General features: G+C 43.1%; 1 protein-coding gene across 1 annotated transcript in view; it reads left to right on the top strand.

Moving 5' to 3' along the window:
- The window catches only part of RAB31 (RAB31, member RAS oncogene family), a 167,726-nt gene that overhangs the window by 86,336 nt on the left and 53,912 nt on the right, over positions 1 to 27,478 (top strand). Inside the window, exon 3 of the mRNA XM_055238449.2 lies at positions 8,082 to 8,163. Within this exon, the coding sequence (XP_055094424.1) occupies positions 8,082 to 8,163 (82 nt within the window). The remainder of the gene's footprint in view (positions 1 to 8,081; positions 8,164 to 27,478) is intronic.

Genomic DNA, 27,478 nt, shown 5'->3' on the forward strand with positions numbered 1-27,478 from the left:
TTTATTTTATTATTATACTTTACGTTTTAGCGTACATGTGCACAATGTGCACGTTTGTTACATATGTATCCATGTGCCGTGTTGGTTTGCTGCACCCATTAACTCGTCATTTAGCTTAAGGTATATCTCCTAATGCTATCCCTCCCCCCTCCCCCCACCCCACAACAGTCCCCATCATTCTCAGTAAACTATCGCAAGGAAAAAAAACCAAACACCGCATGTTCTCATTCATAGGTGGGAATTGAACAATGAGAACTCATGGACACAGGAAGGGGAACATCACACTCTGGGGACTGCCAAATATATTTTAAAGCTGTTTTCCCCCTAATCTGGGATCCAGCCAAGGTTCATATATTGCATTTGGTTGTTTTATCTCTTTCCTGTCAATCTAGGTTCTAGAAGAATCTCCCTGTATTTTTCTGGTTTGCTTCTCAGGACATTGACTTATTTGAAGCATTCAGGCCAGCTTGTCTTACGGAATGTTTCACATTCGACATTTGCCTGATTGTTTTCTTACAATTAAATTCAGGCTAAGCGTTTGTGGCCTGAACGCTGTATCAGTGATGTATCTACTGCTTATTCCATCACTTCAGGAGGCACGCATACCAGGTTGTCCCACTACTGGGGATGCTTGCTATTTTTTAATGAATAGGAAACTTCCTGTCATAAAAGTCAAGGCTATTGAACGTTCCTGGTATTTTTATACCGTTCATGAGCACAAAGAAAATGCTTTTTAAAAGGAAATATGCAAGAAAGAAAACAGTGTTTCATGATCTACTGAGGCTTTAAAATCCTTTCTTTTTGGACTTAGAAGGGAGGAAAAAAAAATCCTTCCTTTTTTATAGAGAAAACATAAATATGTGTTAAGCTGCCAATCTTCGTCCTTGCATTTATGCAAGCAGGTTGGGACTTAGATATAGTATTCTATTAGTTGCTACTAGTGTTGGATTCATATTAGCATAGTAAATATGTAAGACAACTTTTTCTTTATGCCATTGTAAGACCAAAAACATTACATGCCAACATACCAGCTGCTATTTTCACTCTTAATTATTGTAATAAGTTTTTAAAATCCAAGGTTATCCTTTCCTGAGATCTGGGGGCATTTTAATAATTGAAGCTAACTGGTTTTAGAAACACAATCTTTTTTTTTTTTTTTTTTTTTTTGAGATGGAGTCTTGTTCTGTCACCCAGGCTGGAGTGCAGTGGTGCGATTTTGCCTCACTGCAGCCTCTGCCTCTTGGGTTCAAGTGATTCTCCTGCCTCAGCCTCCCAAGTAGCTGGGACTACAGGCACCTGCCACCACGCCCAGCTAATTTTTGTATTATTTTTATTTTATTTTATTATTATATGTATGTTTTTTGAGATGAAGTCTCATACTGTCACCTGGGCTGGAGTGCCATGGTGCGATCTTGGCTCACTGCAACCTCTGCCTCCTGGTTTCAAGCAATTCTCCTGCCTTAGCCTCCCAAGTAGCTGGGACTACAGGTGCCTGCCACCACACCGCCACCAGGCCTGGCTAATTTTTTGTATTTTTAGTAGAGATGGGGTTTCACCATATTGGCCAGGCTGGTCTTGAACTCCTGACTTCGTAATCTGCTCACCTTGGCCTCCCAAAGTGCTGGGATTACAGGCATGAATGACCGCGCCCGGCCAGAAACAGTCTTTTGAATGCCACCTTTGTTTTGTTTTGTTTCAAAACCCCCAGTTGAACTAACAGAAAATGTGAAATATTTTCTTTTTTTTTTTTTTTTTTTTTATTATACTTTAGGGTTTTAGGGTACATGTGCACAATGTGCAGGTTTGTTACATATGTATCCATGTGCCATGTTGATTTCCTGCACCCATTAATTCGTCATTTAGCATTAGGTGTATCTCCTAATGCTGTCCCTCCCCCTTCCCCCCACCCCACAACAGTCCCCGGAGCGTGATGTTCCCCTTCCTATGTCCATGAGTTCTCATTGTTCAATTCCCACCTATGAGTGAGAACATGCGGTGTTTGGTTTTTTGTCCTTGCGATAGTTTACTGAGAATGATGTTTTCCAGTTTCATCCATGTCCCTACAAAGGACACGAACTCATCATTTTTTATGGCTGCATAGTATTCCATGGTGTATATGTGCCACATTTTCTTAATCCAGTCTATCGTTGTTGGACATTTGGGTTGGTTCCAACTCTTTGCTATTGTGAATTGTGCCACAATAAACATACGTGTGCATGTGTCTTTATAGCAGCATGATTTATAGTCCTTTGGGTATATACCCAGTAATGGGATGGCTGGGTCAAATGGTATTTCTAGTTCTAGATCCCTGAGGAATTGCCACACTGACTTCCACAATGGTTGAACTAGTTTACAGTCCCACCAACAGTGTAAAAGTGTTCCTATTTCTCCACATCCTCTCCAGCACCTGTTGTTTCCTGATTTTTTAATGATGGCCATTCTAACTGGTGTGAGATGGTATCTCACTGTGGTTTTGATTTGCATTTCTCTGATGGCCAGTGATGAGGAGCATTTCTTCATGTGTTTTTTGGCTGCATAAATGTCTTCTTTTGAGAAGTGTCTGTTCATGTCCTCTGCCCACTTTTTGATGGGGTTGTTTGTTTTTTTCTTGTAAATTTGTTTGAGTTCATTGTAGATTCTGGATATTAGCCCTTTGTCAGATGAGTAGGTTGCAAAAATTTTCTCCCATTGTGTAGGTTGCCTGTTCACTCTGATGATAGTTTCTTTTGCTGTGCAGAAGCTCTTTAGTTTAATGAGATCCCATTTGTCGATTTTGGCTTTTGATGCCATTGCTTTTGGTGTTTTAGACATGAAGTCCTTGCCCACGCCTATGTCCTGAATGGTATTGCCTAGGTTTTCTTGTAGGATTTTAATGGTTTTAGGTCTAACATATAAGTCTTTAATCCATCTTGAATTAATTTTTGTATAAGGTGTAAGGAAGGGATCCAGTTGCAGCTTTCTACATATGGCTAGCCAGTTTTCCCAGCACCATTTATTAAATAGGGAATCCTTTCCCCATTTCTTGTTTTTGTCAGGTTTGTCAAAGATCAGATAGTTGTAGCTATGCGGCATCATTTCTGAGGGCTCTGTTCTGTTCCATTGATCTATGTCTCTGTTGTGGTACCAGTACCATGCTGTTTTGGTTACTGTAGCCTTGTAGTAGAGTTTAAAGTCAGGTAGCGTGATGCCTCCAGCTTTGTTCTTTTGGCTTAGGATTGACTTGGCGATGCGGGCTCTTTTTTGGTTCCATATGAACTTTAAAGTAGTTTTTTCCAATTCTGTGAAGAAAGTCATTGGTAGCTTGATGGGGATGGCATTGAACCTATAAATTACCTTGGGCAGTATGGCCATTTTCACGATATTGATTCTTCCAACCCATGAGCATGGAATGTTCTTCCATTTGTTTGTATCCTCTTTTATTTCATTGAGCAGTTGTTTGTAGTTCTCCTTGAAGAGGTCCTTCACGTCCCTTGTAAGTTGGATTCCTAGGTATTTTATTCTCTTTGAAGCAATTGTGAATGGGAGTTCACTCATGATTTGGCTCTCTGTTTGTCTGTTATTGGTGTACAAGAATGCTTGTGATTTTTGTACATTAATTTTGTATCCTGAGACTTTGCTGAAGTTGCTAATCAGCTTAAGGAGATTTTGGGCTGAGACAATGGGGTTTTCTAGATATACAATCATGTCATCTGCAAACAGGGATAATTTGACTTCCTCTTTTCCTAATTGAATACCCTTTATTTCCTTCTCCTGCCTGATTGCTCTGGCCAGAACTTCCAGCACTATGTTGAATAGTAGCGGTGAGAGAGGGCATCCCTGTCTTGTGCCAGTTTTCAGAGGGAATGCTTCCAGTTTTTGCCCATTCAGTATGATATTGGCTGTGGGTTTGTCGTAGATAGCTCTTATTATTTTGAGATACGTCCCATCAATACCTAATTTATTGAGAGTTTTTAGCATGAAGGGTTGTTGAATTTTGTCAAAGGCCTTTTCTGCATCTATTGAGATAATCATGTGGTTTTTGTCTTTGGTTCTGTTTATATGCTGGATTACATTTATTGATTTGCGTATGTTGAACCAGCCTTGCATCCCAGGGATGAAGCCCACTTGATCATGGTGGATAAGCTTTTTGATGTGCTGCTGGATTCGGTTTGCCAGTATTTTATTGAGGATTTTTGCATCAATGTTCATCAAGGATATTGGTCTGAAATTCTCTTTTTTGGTTATGTCTCTGCCAGGTTTTGGTATTAGGACGATGCTGGCTTCGTAAAATGTGTTAGGGAGGATTCCCTCTTTTTCTATCGATTGGAATAGTTTCAGAAGGAATGGTACCAGTTCCTCCTTGTACCTCTGGTAGAATTCAGCTGTGAATCCATCAGGTCCTGGACTCTTTTTGGTTGGTAAGCTATTGATTATTGCCACAATTTCAGAACCTGTTATTGGTCTATTCAGAGATTCAACTTCTTCCTGGTTTAGTCTTGGGAGGGTGTATTTGTCGAGGAATTTATCCATTTCTTCCAGATTTTCTAGTTTATTTGCATAGAGGTGTTTGTAGTATTCTCTGATGGTAGATTGTATTTCTGTGGGATCGGTGGTGATATCCCCTTTTTCGTTTTTTATTGCATCTATTTGATTCTTCTCTCTTTTCTTCTTTATTAGTCTTGCTAGCGGTCCATCAATTTTGTTGATCTTTTCAAAAAACCAGCTCCTAGATTCATTAATTTTTTGAAGGGTTTTTTGTGTCTCTATTTCCTTCAGTTCTGCTCTGATTTTAGTTATTTCTAGCCTTCTGCTAGCTTTTGAATGTGTTTGCTCTTGCTTTTCTAGTTCTTTTAATTGTGACGTTAGGGTGTCAATTTTGGATCTTTCCTGCTTTCTCTTGTGGGCATTTAGTGCTATAAATTTCCCTCTACACACTGCTTTGAACGTGTCCCAGAGATTCTGGTATGTTGTGTCTTTGTTCTCGTTGGTTTCAAAGAACATCTTTATTTCTGCCTTCATTTCATTATGTACCCAATAGTCATTCAGGAGCAGGTTGTTCAGTTTCCATGTAGTTGAGCGGTTTTGACTGAGTTTCTTAATCCTGAGTTCTAGTTTGATTGCACTGTGGTCTGAGAGACAGTTTGTTATAATCTCTGTTCTTTTACATTTGCTGAGAAGAGCTTTACTTCCAACTATGTGGTCAATTTTGGAATAGGTGTGGTGTGGTGCTGAAAAAAATGTATATTCTGTTGATTTGGGGTGGAGAGTTCTGTAGATGTCTATTAGGTCCACTTTATGTAGAGCTGAGTTCAATTCCTGGATATCCTTGTTAACTTTCTGTCTCGTTGATCTGTCTAATGCTGACAGTGGGGTGTTAAAATCTCCCATTATTATTGTGTGGGAGTTTAAGTCCCTTTGTAGGTCACTGAGGACTTGCTTTATGAATCTGGGTGCTCCTGTGTTGGGTGCATATATATTTAGGATAGTTAGCTCTTCTTGTTGAATTGATCCCTTTACCATTATGTAATGGCCTTCTTTGTCTCTTTTGATCTTTGTTGGTTTAAAGTCTATTTTATCAGAGACTAGGATTGCAACCCCTGCCTTTTTTTGTTTTCCAGTTGCTTGATAGATCTTCCTCCATCCCTTTATTTTGAGTCTATGTGTGTCTCTGCACGTGAGATGGGTTTCCTGAATACAGCACACGGATGGGTCCTGACTCCTTATCCAGTTTGCCAGTCTGTGTCTTTTGATTGGAGCATTTAGCCCATTTACATTTAACGTGAATATTGTTATGTGTGAATCTGATCCTGTCATTATGATGTTAGTTGGTTATTTTGCTCATTAGTTGCTATAGTTTCTTCCTAGCCTCGATGGTCTTTACAATTTGGCATGTTTTTGCAGGGGCTGGTACCGGTTGTTCCTTTCCATGTTTAGTGCTTCCTTCAGGAGCTCTTTTAGGGCAGGCCTGGTGGTGACAAAATCACTCAGCGTTTGCTTGTCTGTAAAGTATTTTATTTCTCCTTCACTTATGAAGCTTAGTTTGGCGGGATAGGAAATTCTGGGTTGAAAATTCTTTTCTTTAAGAATGTTGAATATCGGCCCCCACTCTCTTCTGGCTTGTAGAGTTTCTGCTGAGAGATCAGCTGTTAGTCTGATGGGCTTCCCTTTGTGTGTAACCCGACCTTTCTCTCTGGCTGCCCTTAACATTTTTTCCTTCATTTCCACTTTGGTGAATCTGACAATTATGTGTCTTGGAGTTGCCCTTCTCGAGGAGTATCTTTGTGGCGTTCTCTGTATTTCCTGAATCTGAATGCTGGCCTGCCTTGCTAGATTGGGGAAGTTCTCCTGGATAATATCTTGCAGAGTGTTTTCCAACTTGGTTCCATTCTCCCCATGATTTTCAGGTACACCAATCAGACGTAGGTTTGGTCTTTTCACATAGTCCCAAATTTCTTGGAGGCTTTGTTCATTTCTTTTTATTCTTTTTTCTCTAAACTTCCCTTCTCTCTTCATTTCATTCATTTCATCTTCTATCAGCGATACCCTTTCTTCCAGTTGATCGCATCTGCTACTGAGGCTTCTGCATTCTTCGCGTAGTTCTCGAAACTTGGCTTTCAGCTCCATCATCTCCTTTAAGCCCTTCTCTCCATTGGTTATTCTAGTTATCCATTCTTCTAATTTTTTTTCAAAGTTTTTAACTTCTTTGCTATTGTTTTGAATTTCCTCTCGTAGCTCAGAGTAGTTTGATCGTCTGAAGCCTTCTTCTCTCAACTCATCAAAGTCATCCTCCATCCAGCTTTGTTCCGTTGCTGGTGAGGAACTGCGTTCCTTTGGAGGAGGAGAGGTGCTCTGTTTTTTAGAGTTTCCAGTTTTTTTGGTCTGTTTTTTCCCCATCTTTGTGGTTTTGTCTACTTTTTGTCTTCGATGATGGTGATGTACAGATGGGTTTTTGGTGTGGATGCCCTTTCTGTTTGTTAATTTTCCTTCTACCAGACAAGACCCTCAGCTGCAGGTCTGTTGGAGTTTACTAGAGGTCCACTCCAGACCCTGTTTGGCTGGGTGTCAGCAGCGGTGGCTGCAGAACAGCGGATTTTCGTGAGACCACAAATTCAGCTGTCTGATAGTTCCTCTGAAAGTTTTGTCTCAGAGGAGTACCCGGTTGAATGAGGTGTCAGTCTGTCCCACTGGGGGGGTGCCTCCCAGTTAGGCTGCTCAGGGGTGAGGGACCCACTTTAGGAGGCAGTCTGTCCGTTCTCAGATCTCCAGCTGCGTGCTGGGAGAACCACTACTCTCTTCAAAGCTGTCAGTCAGACAGGGACATTTAAGGCTGTGGAGGTTCTCGCTGAGTTTTTGGTTGTCTGTGCCCTGCCCCCAGAGGTGGAGCCTACAGAGGCAGGCAGGCCTCCTTGAGCTGTGGTGGGCTCCACCCAGTTCGAGCTTCCTGGCTGCTTTGTTTACCTAAGCAAGCCTGGGCAATGGCGGGCGCCCCTCCCCCAGCCTCGTTGCCGCCTTGCAGCTTGATCTCAGACTGCTGTGCTAGCAATCAGCAAGACTCTGTGGGCATAGGACCCTCCGAGCCAGGTGCGGGACACAATCTCCTAGTGTGCCGTTTTCCAGGCCCGTTGGAAAAGCGCAGTATTAGGACGGGACTGACCCGATATTCCAGGTGCCGTCTGTTTTCCCTTTCTTTGACTAGGAAAGGGAACTCCCTGACCCCTTGCGCTTCCCGAGTGAGGCAATGCCTCGCCCTGCTTCGGCTCGCGCACAGTGCGCTTCACCGACTGTCCTGAACCCACTGTTAGGCACTCCCTAGTGAGATGAAACCGGTACCTCAAGCAGAAATGCAGAAATCACCCGTCTTCTGTGTCGCTGGGGCTGGGAGCTGGAGACCGGAGCTGTTCCTATTCGGCCATCTTGGCTCCACCCCCGAAATATTTTCTTTTGGGTGTCATGAGTCTTCTAGCCCTTTTCTCGTCTTAGTGGTTCCCAAGGACCAGGGCTTTTTGGGGTCCTGCTGAGGTGTAGCATTTAACTTGTTTGATTTGTGAATCTTTGTGAAGAAACAATGCAGTAATGTGGAGATGCTGACTCTCTTTTTTCAGGGCATCTTTTATGACCAAAACTGTACCTTGTGGAAATGAACTTCACAAGTTCCTCATCTGGGACACTGCTGGTCAGGAACGGGTGAGTATATGCTGTTTTTTGGTGAAAACAAGATCCAGTGAAAATAAGATCAGCTTCTGAAGGTTTGTTTGCGTTAGATAAGACTCTTGGTTGCAGGTGACAGAAACCTAGCTTGAAATGATGTAAGCAAAAAGAAAATGTACTCATTAGCTATGTGAAAAGTCTAAGTGGGTACCTAGGGTGAGGCGGGGCTGAGTTCAGGTCCCCAAATGTGTTGTGAGAGGTGCCCATCTCTCTTTATTTCTGTTTCTTTCCATTTAGTGCAATTGTGGTTGCACTCTCGATTTGATTCATTTTTAGGCAGACTCACCCTCCCTCCTTACCTCAAGGGTGGTAAGGATGGCCCCAAAAGCATCTCTACACCTACCTTCATCCTTTTTAGCAACTACCGGGTGAGCATGCACCTTTTCTGCAAGTGGGAACATACATCTTAGTGCCTCCGAGTTCTCATTGGCCTGCCTTAGGCCCCATGCCCACTCCTGAACTTCAGGTGGTACCATGTTCTGGGGGGTTTGGTGCCCCTACTGGTGGGACCTGGCAGTACACTGACCCCTAGAGGCAAGGGCTGGTGTCAGCCCCACCTGAACCACGTTGTCTGGAAGTAAGGTAGGCTTAGCGTCCCAAGGAAAATCTGAGGTCTCTTACTGGAAAAATGGGTCAATGGATGCCGGGTTATCAAAACAGTGGATGACTTCTCTTTTACTCCTAATTCTCTTTTTTTGCTGAAAATACTTATGGAGAAGACTATATATTTTAGAAGGTCATGCCTTTAGATTCAAAAAAGGAAAATGACGAATACTAACACAGTGTCTATTACTGGATACTTGCATAATAACTAGAGCGTATATTATAAAAGTTGCTGTGTCTTGCTGTGTCTCCCAGGATGGAGTGCAGTGGCACAATTATGGCTCACTGCACCCTTGACCTCCTGGGCTCAAGAGACCCTCTTGCCTCAGCTTCTTGAGTAGCTGGGACTACAGGCACAAGCCACTGCACCTGGCTGATTTTTTTTTCTTTTATAGAGCCAGGGGTCTTGCTATGTTGCCCAAGCTGGTCTTGAACTCCTGGCCTCAAGTAATCCTCCCACCTTGGCCTCCCAAAGTGCTGGGATTGCAGGTGTCAGTCATAACATAAAAGTTGAGGCCGGACGCGGTGGCTCACGCCTGTAATCTTAACACTTTGGGAGGCCGAGGCGGGCGGATCATGAGGTCAAGAAATCGAGACCATCCTGGCTAACACAGTGAAACCCCGTCTCTACTAAAAATACAAAAAATTAGCCAGGTGTGTAGTGGCAGGCGCCTGTAGTCCCAGCTACTCAGGAGGCTGAGGCAGGAAAATGGCGTGAACCCAGGAGGCGGAGGTTGCAGTGAGCCGAGATCACGCCACTGCACTCCAGCCTGGGCGACAGAGCGAGACTCCAGCTCAAAAAAAAAAAAAAAAAGTTGAAACGGATAGCCAAGCAGAGATAACCAATACCTTTTCTTAGCCAAGAGCTATTAGCTTGATTGAAATTATCGGAGTTGATGACTATGGAGTAAAATTGGTAGAATTTTCCCTTGTCTGATCCAAACTCAAATGTCACCTTCTCTACTTCCCTGTTTAAAATGTCACCACCTCATTTTCTTGCCCTACTCCACTCACTTCCTGCTTCATTTTTCTCCACAGTTCTTATCATCTTCCAATATATTATTTAATTCACTTTATTTTGAGACAGGGTCTTGCTCTGTCACCCAGGCTGGAGTGCAGTGGTGCAATCACAGCTCACCTCAGCCTCCCGAGTAGCAGGGACCACAGGTGCTCACCACCACTCTGGGGTAATTTTTAAATTTTTTTTGTAGAGACAAGGTCTTGCTATGTTGCCCAGGCTGGTCTTGAACTCCTGGGCTCAAGCAGTCCTTCTGCCTTGGCCTTCCAAAGTGCTGGAATTACAGGTGTGAGCTACTGTTTGGGGACTTAATTCAATTATTGATCCGTTTATTGTCTTTCTAAAAGGAAGAATCCAGGATTCAGGATAATCTATAATTTTCATTATCATCTCCTAACTAATCAAGTGGTAATTTATATAATTTTCATTTTACCTAAATTCCCTTTTAAAACAAAAGTTCCCATATTTGTAGATTAAAACATTTTAAAAACACTGCTGAAAGAAATCATAGACATAGACACAAACAAATGGAAACACATCCTATGCTCATGGATGGGTAGAATCAATATTGTGAAAATGACCATACTGCCAAAAGCAGTCTACAAATTCAATGCAATTCCCATCAAAATAACACCATCATTCAGGCTGGGCGCGGTGGCTCATGCCTGTAATCCCAGCACTTTGGGAGGCTGAGGTGAGTGAATCATGAGGTCAGGAGTTCGAGACCAGCCTGGCCAATATGGTGAAACCTTGTCTCTACTAAAAATACAAAAATTAGTCGGGCGTGGTGGCACATGCCTGTAGTCCCAACTACTTGGGAGGCTGAGGCAGAAGAATCACTTGAACCCGGGAGGCGGAGGTTGCAGTGAGCTGAGATCGTGCCACTGTACTCTAGCCTGGGTGACAGAGAGAGACTCTGTCTCAAAAAAACAAAAAACAAAAAAACAAAAAAAGCAACCACCGTCATTCTTCACAGAACCAGAAAAAAACAATCCTAAAATTCATATGGAACCAAAAAAGAGCCTGCATAGCCAAAGCAAGACTAAGCAAAAAGAACAAATCTGGAGGCATCACATTACCCGACCTCAAACTATACTATAAGGGCATAGTCATCAAAACAGCATGGTACTGGCATAAAAATAGGTGTATAGACCAATGGAACAGAATAGAGAACCCAGAAATAAGCCAAATACTTACAGTCAACTGATCTTTGACAAAACAAACAAAAACATAAAGTGGGAAATGGACATCCTATTCAACAAATGGTGCTGGGATAATTGGCTAGCCACATGTAGGAGAGTGAAACTGGATTCTCATCTCTCACCCTATACAAAAATCAATGCAAGATGGATCAAAGACTTAAATCTAAGACCTGAAGCCATAAAACTCTAGAAGATAACATTGGAGAAGCCCTTCAAGACATTGACTTAGGCAAAGGAATCATGACCAAAAACCCAAAAGCAAATGCAACAAAGAAAAAGATAAATAGATGGGACTTAATTAAACTAAAAAGCTTCTGCACAGCAAAAGAAATAATCTGCAGAGTAAACAGACAATCCACAGAGTGGGAGAAAGTCTTCACAATCCATACATCTGACAAAGGACTAATATCCAGATCTACATGGAACTCAACAAAATCAGCAAGAACAAAACAAACAATCCCATCAAAATGTGGTTTAAGGACATGAATAGACACTTCTCAGAAGAATTTATGCAAACGGCCAATGAACATGAAAAAATGCTCAACATCACTAATTATCAGGGAAATGAAAATCAAAACCACAATACGATACGGCCTTACTCTTTAAGAATTACCATAATCAAAACATCAAAATATAATAGATGTTGGCATGGATGTGGTGAAAAGGGAACAGTTTTACACTCTTGATGGGATCGTAAACTAGTATAACCACTATGGAAAACAGTATGGCAATTCCTTAAAGAACTAAAAGTAGATCTACCATTTGATTCAGCAGTTCCACTCCCACTATCTACCCAGAGGAAAAGAAGTCATTACACAGAAAAGATACTTGCACACGTGTGTTTATTGCAGCACAATTTGCAATTGTAAAAATATGGAACTAGCCCAAATGCCCATCAGTCAATGAGTGGGTAAAGAAAATGTGGTATATCTATACACCATACAATACTACTGAATACTACTCAGCCATAAAAAGGAACTAAATAATGACATTCACAGCAACCTGGATGCGATTGGAGACCGTTATTCTAAATGAAGTAACTCAGGAATAGAAAACTAAACATCGTATGTTCTCACTCATAAGTGGGAGCTAAGCTATGAGGACACAGTGGCATAAGAATGATGCAATGGACTTTGGTGACTTGCAGGAAAGGGTGGGAGTGGGGGTGAGGGATAAAAACTACACATTGGGTACAGTGTACACTGCTTGGGTGATGGGTGCACCAAAACCTCAGAAATTACCACTAGAGAATTTACTCTTGTAAGCAAACACCACCTGTTCCCCAAAAACCTACTGAAATTTAAAAAAAAATAATAAAATAAAGCTAAAAGAAGCGTGCTAAAATATGTGCACTTAATCTTAATCTAAAATTGTAGATGTGGAATTGCTAGTTCAGAGTCTCTGATACATACTGTAAAATCCACCTGTTATTTGGACCGACAGTGTTTCACTGTTATGTACTTTCACTTTTACCCAAAGTAAGTATTATATTAAAATGAGAAAGAAAAATAATCCTTTAAAAAATATATATTTGCTTTCTAATGACTTTAAACTTTTTTCATATTTTTTAGCCTTTTCATTTCTGATCTTAATAATTGAATGATTATAGCTTTACCCACTTTTTTCTTGGGTAATTTGTAAGAATCTCTTAACATTAAATTATACATAATGTCTCCATTTGTTATTTATATTATAATTTCTATTTTAGGTTTCTAATGGTCAAACTTGTTTTTTAGGGTCAAATCAATAATCTTGTCTTTTATGAATTCTGCTTTAGAATACATGCTTTAAAAGACCTTCAGAATGCTGAAGTAAATATTAATTAAAGTTATATTAAATATTTAAATAAAACACATTTTCTTAAAAAATACAGTTTAAACAGTTTTAAGAAATAAATTAGGATGAATATTCTGGCCTATAAATACTAACCTCATTAGAAAGTCTTCTATTTTTCTGCTAAATTGAGAACACAGACTTCTGTGCACGGGAAGCAGCTGCCTGGGGCACCTCTTCAACTCCGTCAGCTGTGCTTGCCTATTCCTCAAATGAGGTGACCCATTCAAGGAAAAATGTCTACTTAGAGACCTCACTTCTTGATATACGTGTGTGTTACTTGTAGTTGATCTGCTGGTTTTTTGTTTTTATTGTTATGTAAACTTAAGCAGAGAGAGTTTCTTGATTCCCTTTTTACCTCTGGCTATGAAATAGTTGCTTTTGCAGCTGCCTTTAATGAACACAGTAAGTCAATTTTGTGAATCGCTGGCTTAATGTCAGCAATGCTTCTGCTTCTCCTGCTGGCGGACGTTCCCTGATGACTTGCTGTGTTCCACGTACTGTTCTGAGTGCCTGTGTGTACTGAAGCATTCAGCCCTCCTTGCAAAAGCACTTTGAGGTAGAAACTGTCCTTATTCCCATTTGCAGGTGAGGTCATTGAGACACAGAGACATTAAATAACTTTCACAATGTCACAGAGCTAATAAGGTGTAAAGCTGAAAATTGAATCCAGCAGTCTGGGTCCTGAGCTTTGTAGTTTTATTTTGATTGAAAAATCACACAAAAAACCATATGGTTGAAAGTAAAACTATCCAAACTCCCACTACCCAGATATTTCCACTATGGATATTAGATGACCATTCTTCAGATATCTGTATGTGATTGACAATTTTATATCAATGGGATTGTGATTCTTTATAACCTGCTGTTTTCATTTGATATTACAGTGTCACAAAGGAGAGATTTCTGTGTGATCAAAACAGAATGTTTAACACTTACCTCTAACAGGCTATTCAAGGAATAGTCTTTTGAAGAAACTTGAACTCTGCTAAAATGACTATTGTAGTTTGTAGTTTGCTTCATTTACCATCGCAAAGAAAAATACCAGCGGGAAGTTTTCAAATGATCGTAATTCTAATTATTGTGATTGCTTTTCCTAAAATTTGACGTTTAGAGGTTGTAGACATCTGACTCCACTGATACATTCATAATTTTAAGGAAACCACTAGTATTATACGTGGAAGGCATGCCTCCACAGGAGGGATATTCTTTCTTTATACTTCGAGGAAGACGGATTTAGTTTGGGATAACGATTTCAAAGTGAACATTTTTAGAGCCTAGATTTGTGGAGAGTGTGTGAGTGATATCCATATGGCAGTGTGGTCACCTGATCTCCCCAGCCCTCGACGGCCTGATTTCGTTGTCCTCGGGCTGTCCTTGTCTGGTGTCCCCTGGTGGAGTCTTGCATCTCTCCAGTAATGGCAATTTTTCAATTGTTTTGGCAGCTTGTTGCTGGCTTTAATTGTGCTTGTAATGATGTTGCCTAATGTTTGAGCTAAAAATAAATTCCCTGCTGTTGCTTGTGCCTATTGCTATTTGTTCTGTCTCATTAATTATTGGAGTCCAGTGAATTTTATTACCCCTCTTTATCATCATAGAAATCTGTTATTGTTCTTTTAGTTTTCATAATTTTAAACAAACAATCACTTTGGGTTTATGATTTGACAATATAAAGACAGATTTCTTTTTTTCTTTCTTATCTTATTTTATCTTTTTAAGACAGGGTCACACCCTGTCACCCAGGCTGGAGGGCAGTGATGCAATCATAGCTCACTGCAACCTCAAAGTCCCAGGCCTAGTCAATCCTCCTGCTCCAGCCTCCTGAGTAGCTGAGACTACCAGTGTATGCCACTATGCGCAGCTAATTAAAAAAAAAACAACAAAAAATTGGGCCAGGCACGGTCGCTCACGCCTGTAATCCCAGCACTTTGGGAGGCCGAGGTGGGTGGATCACGAGGTCAGGAGTACGAGACCAGCCTGGCCAACATGGTGAAACCCGTTTCTACTAAAAATAGAAAAAGTAGCTGGGTGTGGTGGCACATGTAGTCCCAGTTACTCAGGAGGCTGACACGAGAGAATCGCTTGAACCCGGAAGGCGAAGGTCGCAGTGAGCTGAGATTGCACCACTGCACCCCAATCTGGGTGAAAGAGCAAGACTCCGTCTCAAAAAAAAATTTTGTAGAGATGAGGTCTTGCTATGTTGTGCGGGCTGGTCTTGAACTCCTGGCCTCAAGCAGTCCATTTCACTTGGCTTCCCAAAGTGTTGGGATTATAGGCGTGAGCCACCAAGCCTGGCCAAAGACATAGATTTCTGTGTCCTTAAAGGAAGAAAGCTCAACTCAGTGCTTTGCTTGTGTTCATGACTCAGTATTTATTTATTTGTGGAATTATTGCGCCAAGTTCTGCCTAACATACACAGCATTCAGGTTAATGCCCTACTTACTGCCTAGTAATAATTCTGTCTTATATTTGTGGTACAAATTTGTACTCTTGGAAAATTATTTTTTCTTCCCCTGAGCACAGGAATCTAAAGGGATCCTCCTCCTCTTTGTATAAGAGAGTATTCATTCTATTTATTTTTATTTATTTATTTTAGAGACAGGATCTCACTCTGTCACCCAGGCTGGAGTGCCATGGCATGATCATAGCTCATTGTAGTCTCAAATTCCTGGGCTCAAGCGATTCTCCCGCCTCAGCCTCCAGAGTAGCTGGGACTACAGGCGTGCCACCGTGCCCAGCCTATTCATTCTTGATACTCTGTCTGAATGTTGCTTTTTTAATCCAACTGTGTGTCATGGGCATCCTGTCTCATTCATTCAGTGGCGATATGGTAATTCATAGGGTGTGTCTATTAACAAAAATGTTTTTTGAGAAATTTAACCATTTCCCAGTTGAATTCCATTTGTTGGAAGCTTGACATTTGTAAGATTTGTGCATGGTGTGTTGGTACCACCAAGGGCTATGAAGAGGGGAAGAGTGCCATTGGGCTTCCTCTATTGTACCATCAGTGTGGCCTGTGGGAAGTTTTTATTCTGTCCTCTTGGAATGGGTTATTGTGCTGGTTTCTGCTTCACACCAAGCTGTGAACAGTACAGAGTAGCAGGTCAGCAGGCACCTTTCCAAGGATCTACACAGAAGCCATGCCTAGAGCGGTCCACAGCTGACAGAAGGGAATTTACCTGCCCAGCTCCCTGCAGGAGCCTAGAGTCAACACATAGAGTGGCTTTTAGTGAGAGGAACTGAAAAGCAACATTGGCGTAAATAGGGCATGGGTTCATGGAGAGGTGAAGAGCTGGGGATAATACTTTAACCTACCAGAGGCCCCTCCTGGGTTCTCTTGCTCTATATACCATGGAGGACCAACTTCTTCCAACCTGAAACTTTCTTCAGCCATCTCCCTTCCGTTTTTTTCCACCATGCTATACTTTTACAGTTCATGACGTTCCAACACAAATTTCCCATTAAAAAACCTGAAGCTGTAGAGCTAATGTTTGACTTTCCATGGCTCTGAAGATATATTTATCCTTCCTCTTGGCTCAGACGACCCCTCCCCATGTTGGAAAATGGTTTCTAAAAAGAGCGCAGTGAAGCAGCAGTAGTGGAATTCTCTGTACTTTTTCCTTGGCAGGGAGTTCTTTCCTGACCCCCTCCTTACCTGTTCTAGACCCACTCAAGCTTCTTTCTCTGAGCTTTCTGTCCTCATTCTCTGTTGGCCTCGGAAGCAGATGAGCCAACTTTCATCTTTTCTGTATAACCCACACTGGAGCTTTAGCAGTTAGAAATCACATTCACTGAAAATTGCTTCTGTCCACATTTGTTTCTGTGTTGACTATCAGTATGTGGAGTATTACCAGCCTCTTTTCGTTGTTTAAAAACAGCTTTACTGAGATCCAATTCACGTACCGTACAATTCATCCATCTAAAGTATGCACCTTGGTAGGCTCTGGTGCATTCCGAATTGTTCAACCATCAGCTCAATCCATTTTAGAGCATTTTTATCAGTCCAGAAAGAAACCCCTATGAATTAGCAGTCACTCCCAGTTCCCCCTCTACATCCCTCAGCCCTGGGATACCTTCTGTCTCTAGATTTGCCTAATCTGGACATTCCATACAAATGGAATCATACAACCTGTGGTTCTTTGTGACTGGATCCTTTCACTTAGGATAAGATTATCAAGGTTCACATTGTGGTGTGGGTCATAAAAGTATTTCCTTTTTATGGCAGAATAATATTCCATTGTATGGATAGACCACATTTTGTTTAGCCACTCATCAGTTGATGGATATCCACTTTCCCCCAACTTTTTGGCTATTATGAATAGCTGTGAACATTCATGTACAATTCTTTGTGTAGATGTATTTTTTTTTTTTTTTTTGAGATGGAGTCTTGCTCTGTCACCTAGGCTGGAGTGCAGTGGCGCGATCTTGGCTCACTGCATCCTCCGCCTCCTGGTTTCAAGCTTTCCCCTGCCTCAGCCTCCCCAGTAGCTGGGATTACAGCCAGTCACCACCATGCCCGGCTAATTTTTTGTATTTTTAGTAGAGACAGGGTTTTACCATGTTGGCCAGGCTGGTCTCAAACTCCTGACCTCAGGTGATCCACCTGCCTCGGCCTCCCAAAGTGTTGGGATTACAGGCGTAAGCCACCGTGCCCGGCCAGATGTATGTTTTTAAAAATCTCTTAGGTATGTATCTAGAAGTGAAATTGATGGGTCATATGGTAACTCTATGACTAAAATTTAGAGGAATTGCCAAACTGTTTTCCAAAGTGGAAAACTAGCAGTGTATAAGGCTTTAGTTTCTCCATATTCTCACCAACACTTGTCTTTGTCTAACCTAAGGTCGTAAAGGTTTACTCCTGCATTTTCTTCTGAGAGTTTTATAGTCTTAGCTCTCACTTTTATCCCTGTGATGCATTTGGAGTTAATTTCTGTGCATGTTGTAAGGACAGGATCCAGCTTCATTCCTTGCAGGCAGCTGTCCAGTTGTCCCAACACAGTTTATTGAAAAGACTGTTCTTTGCCCGATTGTCTTGGCACCTTTGTTGAAAATCACCTGACCATAAATTTGAGGCTCTGATTCTGGACTCTCAGTTCTATTCCTTTGATATACATTTTTTCTCCTTATGCCAATACCACATTGTCTTGATTACTGTAGCTTTGTAGTAAGCTTTCAAATTGGAAAATGTGAGTTCTCCAACTTTGTTCTTTTTCAAGATTGTTTTAGCTATCCTGTGTATGTCGCATTTCCAAATGAATTTTAGGATCAGCTTGTAAATATTTATCAAAAGAATCCAGCTGGGATTTTGGTCAGGATTATGTTGACTTTGTAGATGACTTTGGGGTTACCTGCTCCTGAAACCTTTAAATTATCAACGATAAGGAAGTTGCCAGCTGTCTTTCAACTCTTTGGAATCTACATGTAGGTTAGAAATGATGACCTCAGAGAAAAAATTTTGAATAATTAGGTCAGGCACAGTGAATCATACCTTTAATCCCAGTACTTTGGGAGGCCAAGGTGGAAGGACAGCTTGAGCCCAGGAGTTCAAGATAAGCCTAGGCAACATAGTGAGACCCTGTCTCTACAAAAACTAAAAAATTACCTGGGTGTGGTGGTGCATGCCTGTAAGAGGGAACCACACTCACACCCTCCAGGAGCCCACGGTTTAATGCATGCAGTCAGGAGATCTGGGCACCCCAGGCTGTTCAGCCATACCACTTGCTCACCTCCTTCAGATTAATTTTGCAAGCGACTGCCAGTCTCCATGGTTTGAAAGGTTAGGTGTTTGGAGATCATATGCCCAGAGGGCTGGGATGCACTGGCGCAAAGCTGTGCGGAATCGCTGGGTCTGAATGGGTCCTTGAGAAAGCAAAGGAACTGGAGGCAGCAGATAGCTGAGGTCAAATTCAGGCTTTACAGACATCCAAAGAAACTCTTTTGCTGTCTTTCCTGCTTTCTTCAGGGCCCCAGCATCTATGGTCAAAAAAGTGGTTCACTATTCATAGGCTGTTAGTAAAGTCAGAGGAAATTTTGACCTTTGGAAGTTCTTGAAGAATGGAGCCTCTCACAAGCTCAGAATGAGCAGCTCCTTTCTTTCTCCTGCAGCCATTGGAAATACAGGCCCGGCTACAACACCAGCCAGCAGCACAGCCCGGAATCCTGCCCCTGACCTGCACCATCCCCACCAGCCCACGATAGAACATTTTTGTAGGCATTCCTCCTCATGGGAGAGGATAGAGTACATGCGAGTTTTTGCTCTCCTCCCTACCCCTTTCACAAGAGCACTGTGCTTTCTTTTCTTCTTTTTCCTTTCTTTTTTTTTTTTTTTTTTAGACAGGGTCTTGCTGTGTCACCCAGGCTGGAATGCAGTGGTGCGATCATAGCTCACTGCAGCCTTGACCTCCTGGACTCAAGCAATCCTCCTGCCTTAACCTCCCGAGTAGCTGGGACTGTAGGCACCAGCCACTATGCCTGGCTAATATTTTTTGTTTGTTTTTTGTTCAGAGATGAGGTCTCACTATACTGTCCAGGCCGGGATGACTGTGCTTTCAACCAATGCAAACTGAGATCCCGGCAAGGGAAATAGTCCCTTCCTCCATGCCCCTAGTAACTCTCTTGAAAGAGAAAATTGAGTGACGATTGTGTGGGGAGGAGGCAGGCCTGGAGCTTGAAGATGGGGTTTATGCTGTTAAAGTGAGATAAACGGCTGTGGTGAGGGCCATGCCTGCTGAGCTCCTTTAAGGAGAAGCCCCAGGAATCCTTCATTAAGCACTTTACAGTGGAAGAGTTTCATTGATATTTGAAAATTGGTGCTGGAAACTACAAAAGCAAAGTGTGAGCAGAGGTATTGGAGAGGGCATGAGGGGACCCTGACGGCAGCTGTGCAGGTGGAGCGGGGGCTGCCTCGGTCCACAGACGTGGCCCCCAGGACTGTCGTGCCGTTTGGGGGGGTTGTGTCCTGTAAGAAAATAGGAATCTAGGTGCAGAACAGCCCTCCTGGGTGTCAGAATGCCAGTGACAGGAGAGAAGGAGGAAGGACATGTTCATATACGAAGATACCTTTCGGGAGTTCTTAGGGAAACACTGTAAACAGCTCTGCCCTGAGCCCAGGAGGTGGCCATGCGGCAGTGAGTGATGTGGCCTGGGCCGTGGGGACACAGAGGCGGGCAGAGGGGAAAGCCTCAGAGCTGCGTGGACAGGCTTCTTCTGCTTACACACAGGCTCCCAGCCTGCCTCTTGCCCCTCGGGGGTTCTTTTGTCACTGGAGACCCTGCTGTTGCCCTTTGCTCTCCAGTGCTTGTCCCCTTCTTCCATATGCCCCCTCCTTGGTGGGGACAGGCTGCTCCAGGGAGGTACAGTGACTGCGCTAGATGAACACCCTCCCAGGTCAGGCAATGACATTTTGCTGGCATGTGTTTTAGTTTGGGATGCCCTGAGTAGCTTCTAATTATGAGGCACTGTCTGTGCCTCTTGGGTGGAGGCCAAGTTTCCGTTCTGCCAACTTTCAGAGGACGTGGGGCCAAGACACAGAGCCGCTGAGACAGGAGTTTCAGGGGGTCCGGAGGTGGATTTGCCGAGAGTCTAAGAAGCACTTCATCTAGTTTTGTTTCCTCTCCTCCCTTCCCATCCCTTTCCCTTCTGTCCTCTTCTTTTCTTTTATGGAGCTAATTTCCTAAGTCTGGCTAAAATACAGGCGAAAAGGCCTATAAAGCCTATGAGTGTCATTCTTGAATAGGAAATTAACAAATAGACTTTGTTTGGTAACAGAAGAACCTGCTCCTGAGGCGCTGACAGCCTGTCCTAACAGAGGCAACTGGGCTGCAGTGAGCACGGACTCGCCGTAGAAAGACCTCTGCATCCAGAGTGGCCCCGTGGAAGGTGCCAGACTCTCCCTCACTCCAAGAAAAGAGGACGCTTTTTGAGGGCAGGGACCTTGTTACCTTCTTCACTTTCTCTTTTTGTTTCCAGTTGTTGCTGTAACAGATTGCCACACACTCAGTGGCTTAAAACAACACAGATAGACTCCCTTAGAGCTATGAAGGTCAGAAGTCAGAAATGGGTCTCATGCCTGTGGTCCCAGCTACTTGGAGGCTGAGACGGGAGGATCACCTGAGCCCAGGAGTTCAAGACCAGCCTGGGCAACATAATGAGACTCCCATCTCTACAAAAAGTTTTTTAAAAATTAGCCAGGTGTGGTGACATGCAGCTGTAATCCCAGCTACTCAGGAGACCGAGACAGGAGGATCACTTGAGCCCAGGAGGTTGAGGCTGCAGTGAGCCGAGATTGCACCACTGCACTCCAGCCTGGACAATAGAATGAGACCTTGTCTCAAAACAAAAACATAAAAAGATTAAAAAAAAAAAAAGAAATGGGTCTCACTGGAATAAGATTAAAATATCTGCAGGCCTTAATCCTTCGTGGATGTACAAGGGCAGAATCTGTTTCCTTGCCTTTTTCAGAGACCACTCGAATTCCTTGGCTTATAGCCCCTTCCTTTGTCTTCAGAGCCAGCAGAGTAGCATGTTCAAATCTCTCTCCCACTCCCCTGCCTCTCTCTTTCACTGTTGAGGAGCCTTGTGAGGACGCTGGGCCCATCCAAGGAATGCAAGATAATGTCCTCATCTGAAGGTCAGCTGATGAGCCCTATTCCCCTTCCCATGTACCCTAACATAGTCACAGGTGATGGGGATTAGGACATGGACCTCTTTGGGGGACACTGTTCTGCCCACCACACTCCAGTTTCTCTGCTGCTCAGAACAGTGCCTGCCACATACTGAGTGTTCAAACAGTGAGGCACTGTTTGTTGAATGAATGAATACATTTGATGTAAACCTGTGTCTTAATTATATCAACTGAAGCAACGTTTCATTTCAGAGAAGCAACACAGGAATGGAAAATGCATGGAATTTGGAGTCAAGACCTGTGTTCAAAGTCTTTTCCACCATTTAAGAGCTGTGTGTCAACTGGGCGTGGTGGCTCACGCCTGTAATCCCAGCACTTTGGGAGGCTGAGGCGGGAGGATCACGAGGTCAGGAGATCGGGACCATCCTGGCTAACACGGTGAAACCCCATCTCTACTAAAAAAATACAAAAAAAGTAGCCGGGCATTGTGGCGGGCATCTGTAGTCCCAGCTACTTGGGAGGCTGAGGCAGGAGAATGGTGTGAACCCGGGAGGCGGAGCTTGCAGTGAGCCCAGATTGCGCCACTGCACTCCAGCCTGGGCAACACAGCAAGACTTCATCTCAAAAAAAAAAAAAAGAGCTGTGTGTCTTTGGGCAATTCACTTAACCATGCTGAGCCTCAGTTTTCTCATCTGAATAACAGGAACAATTCTGTCTTCTCTCCCCGGTTTCACAGGGTTATTGATTTCTATTACATGTGTTCAGTCATTAAATATTTGTTGAGTCCTTGCTATGGTCCAGATAGGGATTCAGGGAAGGGTTCTCAGGGAGGGTGGCAGTTGATTAAAGGTGTGACAGAAGTGAGGGAGGGGCCTTGAGGATGTTGGTGGAGGAGGGTCTAGGCTGCTAGAAGGCATCAGGGAAGGTGCGGAGGCTCGGTGGGCCTGCCTCTGTGTTTAGGGAGCAGCGAGAAGGCCGGGGCGGGAGACAAGCAGGGGAGGGGCCAGAGAAGGGACCAGGGCCCACCCAAGACGCCACAGAATGGAGCTTGGGTTTTATACTAAGTTTGAAGGATTCTGAACAGGGAAGTGAAACAATCAGATTTATATAGGAAGAAATCAATCACTCTGATGTTCAGTTAACATAAGATGATGTCAAGTATTTGCTTCAAAAGACTCCAGGGGTAGGAATGGAGCGGGAGGTGAGACGAGGTGGAAAGGAAGCCAGTGGTCCATGTGTTAGTGGTGATCTTGAAGTCAGGGGATGAGAAGATGGAAGTCCATTATTCTAGTCTCTCTTGTGGACATGCTTGAAAATTTCCACAGTAAAAGTTAAAAATAAATACATTCTGTGGTCAGTGTAAATAAATATCATAATCCAGCACTTCAAAACAGGATCTGTCTGGTGGCTGTGTGGCCAGTTTGGAGCTCACTGGATATCTGAAGGCTCTCGTGGAAACTTTGGAGGTCCAGTCAAGGCAAGACGAACTTTGCTTGGACAGGAGGGAGGCACGGCTGTGTGAGAGCTGGGGCCGGGTCTGAAGGCCTTGCTGGCTAGCCTGGGTTGGCACACAGCAAAGTGCAGAGTCCGGGGCACTAGGCGCATTGGGGGAATGATACCGTATGTTTTTGAGTGCATCTGGTGTGATGGGGTCTGTTCAGAGGCCTCCTCAGGGCTGTGCAGCGAGGTTACTGTCCCGCACGGTAGGGTCTTGTCTTGAACATGGTATACTTACTGTGACCCTGAGGCTAAGGACGGGAGAGACCAAACCAACTTGGGCAGAGCGGAGAGAGGGCGAGATGAGACCAACTTTCTACGATCGTCGTGACCATCCTGGCTTTCCCCGCAAATGCATAGCACGGTGGCTGTGTATGCTGCGAATAGACATACCTGGGAGTGGGGTGGGGCATAGTTCTGGAGTTTTAGGAAGTTCCACTTGTTTGCCAACATGCAGGTATATGAGCTGAGGTTCGCTACCCTTGGACAATTTCATGGGTGGGAAAAAACGCATTTCTACAGCATATCAAATCATTGATTTCTTTTTTTATACATTATTCTAGGGATTGGAATATTCCAGTTCATTACATTGTCTTTTATAAAAACACTAATCCAGCGGGGTGCAGTGGCTCATGCCTTTAATTCCAGCACTTTGGGAGGCTGAGGCAAAAAGATCACTTGAGCCTAGGAGTTTGGAACCAGCCTGGGCAACATAGCGTGACCTTGTCTCTATAAAAACTTTAAAAAAAAATTAACCGAATATGGTGGCACACACCTGTAGTCCCAGGTACCTGGGAGGCTGAGATGAGAGGATTAATTGAGCCCAGGAGATTGAGGCTGCAGTGAGCCATGGTGGCACCACTGCACTCCATCCTGGACGACAGAGTGAGACCCTGTCCCAGTCAATCAATAAAAGTAATCCATGCCTTCCTCCCAACACTGTTTTTGAGGAAAGATGTTTGGATTTGTGTTGTGTCATTTTCTGCTAAATGAGACTTGCAGCACATTTGTCAGAAAGGAGTCAGGTGCTCATCAGGTCTCTTCTAAAACCCAGCTTCCTCCTGGTACTGTTGCTTCAACCCTTGAATCCCTGAATGCTGAGAAAGCTTTTTGGCTCTAACAACACATTCAAAGAAAAATGAAAGAAAGGGAAAAAAAGAAAAAGACACCCCCTGTCATTGCAGAAGTAATGTATCATGATATAATAGAAATGTTTTTTGAATAATTCAGAAATAGCAAAGCAAGTGGTGGTTTGTCTGTACTGCCATTATTCTGAGAGAACATCTTAACAGTTCGATGTATTGTCTCCCAGTCCCGTTTCATTCAACTCTGCATACACTCGGGTTTTAGGTCATCTGAGGAGGCATATTAACTAGGCCTCTGCTTTTCTGTGGAGAGAGAGGGTCGATGTAAAAGTCGGAAGCATTCTTCTGAATGGCACAGAAAGAACATTCAGTAATGTGTTTTTCCATTCAACTTTTGCCAGCTGAAAATGTTGAGAATTTCAGGAATTTTCTTCTACCCCTTCTGTCTTTGTTTGAATCCCAGTGGACCTTGGGCTTTTTTTGGCATCTGCCCTTGACTCTCCCTCATGGTGGCCTTGCACCTGACCTGCCACAGAGCAGCACAGGCGCCCAGGCCGAGCCTGAGCGACTCAACAGGGACAGAGCGTCCTCTGGAAATCATAATACAAAGCCCATCACTTCGAGTTCCTGGACCTGATGCCAGAGCATTCTGGCTTGGATAATTCTCATCTGGGAGGCAGAGCCCAGCTGGAGCTGTGCTTGTTTGGAAACTTCATGTATTTTCCACCACTGCTTATTCCCGACTTGCAGGATTCTGTTGCTGTAGAATTTACGATGCCACAAACCTGAATTTAAGGAATGTTGCCTGAGGCAGAGTAGGTGGTCTAAAGGATTAGGAGATTTCCTGGAATAAGACTTTCCACTGTGCTGCCGAGGTGTGTGGGTGTGTGCGCGCGCGCACACATAGGGCAGTACAGGATGGGAAAACAAAAGGTGTGCGCTACAGGGAAGGCGAGAGCCTCCATCCTGAGCCTGTTTTCACCTTGGCCGTGAGCTCTGAAGGGTTGTCACAGAGCTGGAAAAACCTCAGCTTTGTCTCTGACCCCACCCACTGCACCAGTTTCACAAAATAAGAAAAGTAGGACAGAGCCAAGCCAAGCCTCAGGACTCTCTTTGAGTCCAGTTCTCTTCACTTCCCCTAAGGTGATTCTTGATCACGCTAGGTCCCTAGATGTTAATAAATACTACTTGAAAACAAGATTTTAAAAATGAATGGGAATTCTGAACTAAAACCAAAATAAATAGGTTTCTTTACTGTAGAAAATTTTCAGGGCCTTTAATGCACTAATTATGCTTTGTAAACCTCCAGGGAGGCATTATTATATGTGGTGTTTCTCAAACTTATTTGGCCAGGAAACCTTTTCTCCTGGCCACCTCCACGTGGGCTAGTGTTCTGCAGAAGACCCTCAGGAAAATGCCACACTAGGCTGTCTTGCCTCATGCACCATTTAATATTTTACAAACACCTAAGTCTAATTGCTGCTGGATATTCCATCATATGGCTAAGCCAAAATTTATGTGTCAATTCCTTAATTGTTAGACATTGGGCTTGCTTACAATTTTTCAGCATCATTGATAATTCTCAAATGAATTCTGGTTACTTTGTAACAATCTCTGATTATTCCCTTAAGAGGTGGAATTGTCAAATCAAAGTATCTGAACATTTGCAAGATTCTTGAAACACACTGTCCAGCTGCTTTCCAGAAAGGTCATGCTCATTTATTTTCTACCAGCTGCGGGCAGGGTTAATGCCCATCTGCGAAAGCTGAGCAGTCTGAGAAGTTCCAAGAGCCTGAAGAAGGCCATTCTCTTCTCCCCTACCATAGGGACCTCCAGCAATTAGAAAACAAATAATCACACACACCAAGGACATAAACAACTATTTCTTTTGAGGAGACACACTGGGTTTTTCACAGTTCCCTGTGCCGTTCTAAATAATTGAATGACATCTGAAAAATTTCTCAACATTTTAATTTGGTCTTCTAGATGTTTTGCTGGGTAGTCAGGGAAGAAGAGATTTTGAACTGGCATCTGTTGTGCTAATTTTCAAATAACATTTCAAGGTAAGATTTAAAAATAAAGCTTTATCAGCCTCCTGTGACTATGAACTTTATTTCTAGAAGAATCTTTTTATGTGAGCATTCCATCAGTCTTAATTCTGACCCCACAGGAATTGAATTATGTCATGTTGAGTACTGAGGCTGATTGTGGTGCTTTTGTTTTCTATTTGTAAGGGGGAAAAGCATATACGTTGTAGACTAGAAGTGATTTATCTTTTTGTCCTCTGCCAAGATCACCCTTTGGTCAATGCATTATTGGGTTTTGGAACTGAGACGTGAACTTCTAACTCATTAAAACCCTCAAGTCCCCAGCAATAAAGTCATTTAAGTGGCTTCACCAACAGAGATTTATTTCAAAGTGATTCCATTTGGAGGAAGGAAAGAATGAGTAATGCATTATATACCAAGATCTCGTCAATAATTCATGAGACCTCCATGCCAGTGACCGTTTTAGATTTAGTTCATGGTGCTTTAGCCTAAAATGAACTCTCTCTGTGTTAGAAGACGCCCTCAGTTTGCTCCTCTTTGAGCTTGAGTCCATGAATATCTTTACTTTTGGGAAATAAAGTTTGTATTTACTGCTACTTTTTGTGTTTACGTGAACCACTCTTATATGGAGGCTATTTTGAAAAAAAATGGGCATTTTGTATAATTGGGGTAAAAGGAGACTTTATCTGTGGTCCTTATCCTTTGAAAAGTAGGAATGTTTCAAAAAAATTATGCTTTTTCCTTCCTTTGGGCAGGAATCTGATTTTGTTTTTTAAGTGTAAGGAGTAGATTGCCAAATGGTGGGTTAAAAATAGATTTATGGATGCCTAATAATTATGCCAAACACAGTGTTGGGCAGTCAGTGAGTATGGAAAGGCATGCATGGCAAATGTCGCTGTCCCCAAGTGTGTTCTGGAATGGGGGCAGTGGGTGGCGCCAGCCCTTCAGCATCTTCGGCCACGGCGCAGTTCAGTTGTGAACTGCTTGGTTCACCCTGAGCTTCATCCAACCTTCTCCCTTTTCTGAAACCCACAGAGGCTCCAGAGTCCTTTCTCTTCAGGATGGAGACCTGCATGGAGGGACTGGAGGCAGGGAGGGTGGCCCACTTCCTTTCTACACTGTTGTGAGTGCCTCACGGCATTCCTCAGTGCGGTAACAGGGAAACCTGGGGACTCAGATTTCCAAATACCATCATTTCAGTTTGGCAAGTATTGATCCAATGATGAGTATCGTGGGAAAGAAAATAATGAGTTAGGGTTTTGTCACTTGCCAGAAAAGCTTCAGGATCCACTTCTCCTTCCTCCCTGCTCTCTCCCCGCTACCCAATAAAAACAGCTGCTTTGTTCAAAACTTAAAAACCATATTACTTAAAACTCATTATA

The sequence above is a fragment of the Symphalangus syndactylus genome, chromosome 1, assembly GCF_028878055.3.
Source record: "Symphalangus syndactylus isolate Jambi chromosome 1, NHGRI_mSymSyn1-v2.1_pri, whole genome shotgun sequence".
Lineage (NCBI taxonomy): Eukaryota > Metazoa > Chordata > Mammalia > Primates > Hylobatidae > Symphalangus > Symphalangus syndactylus.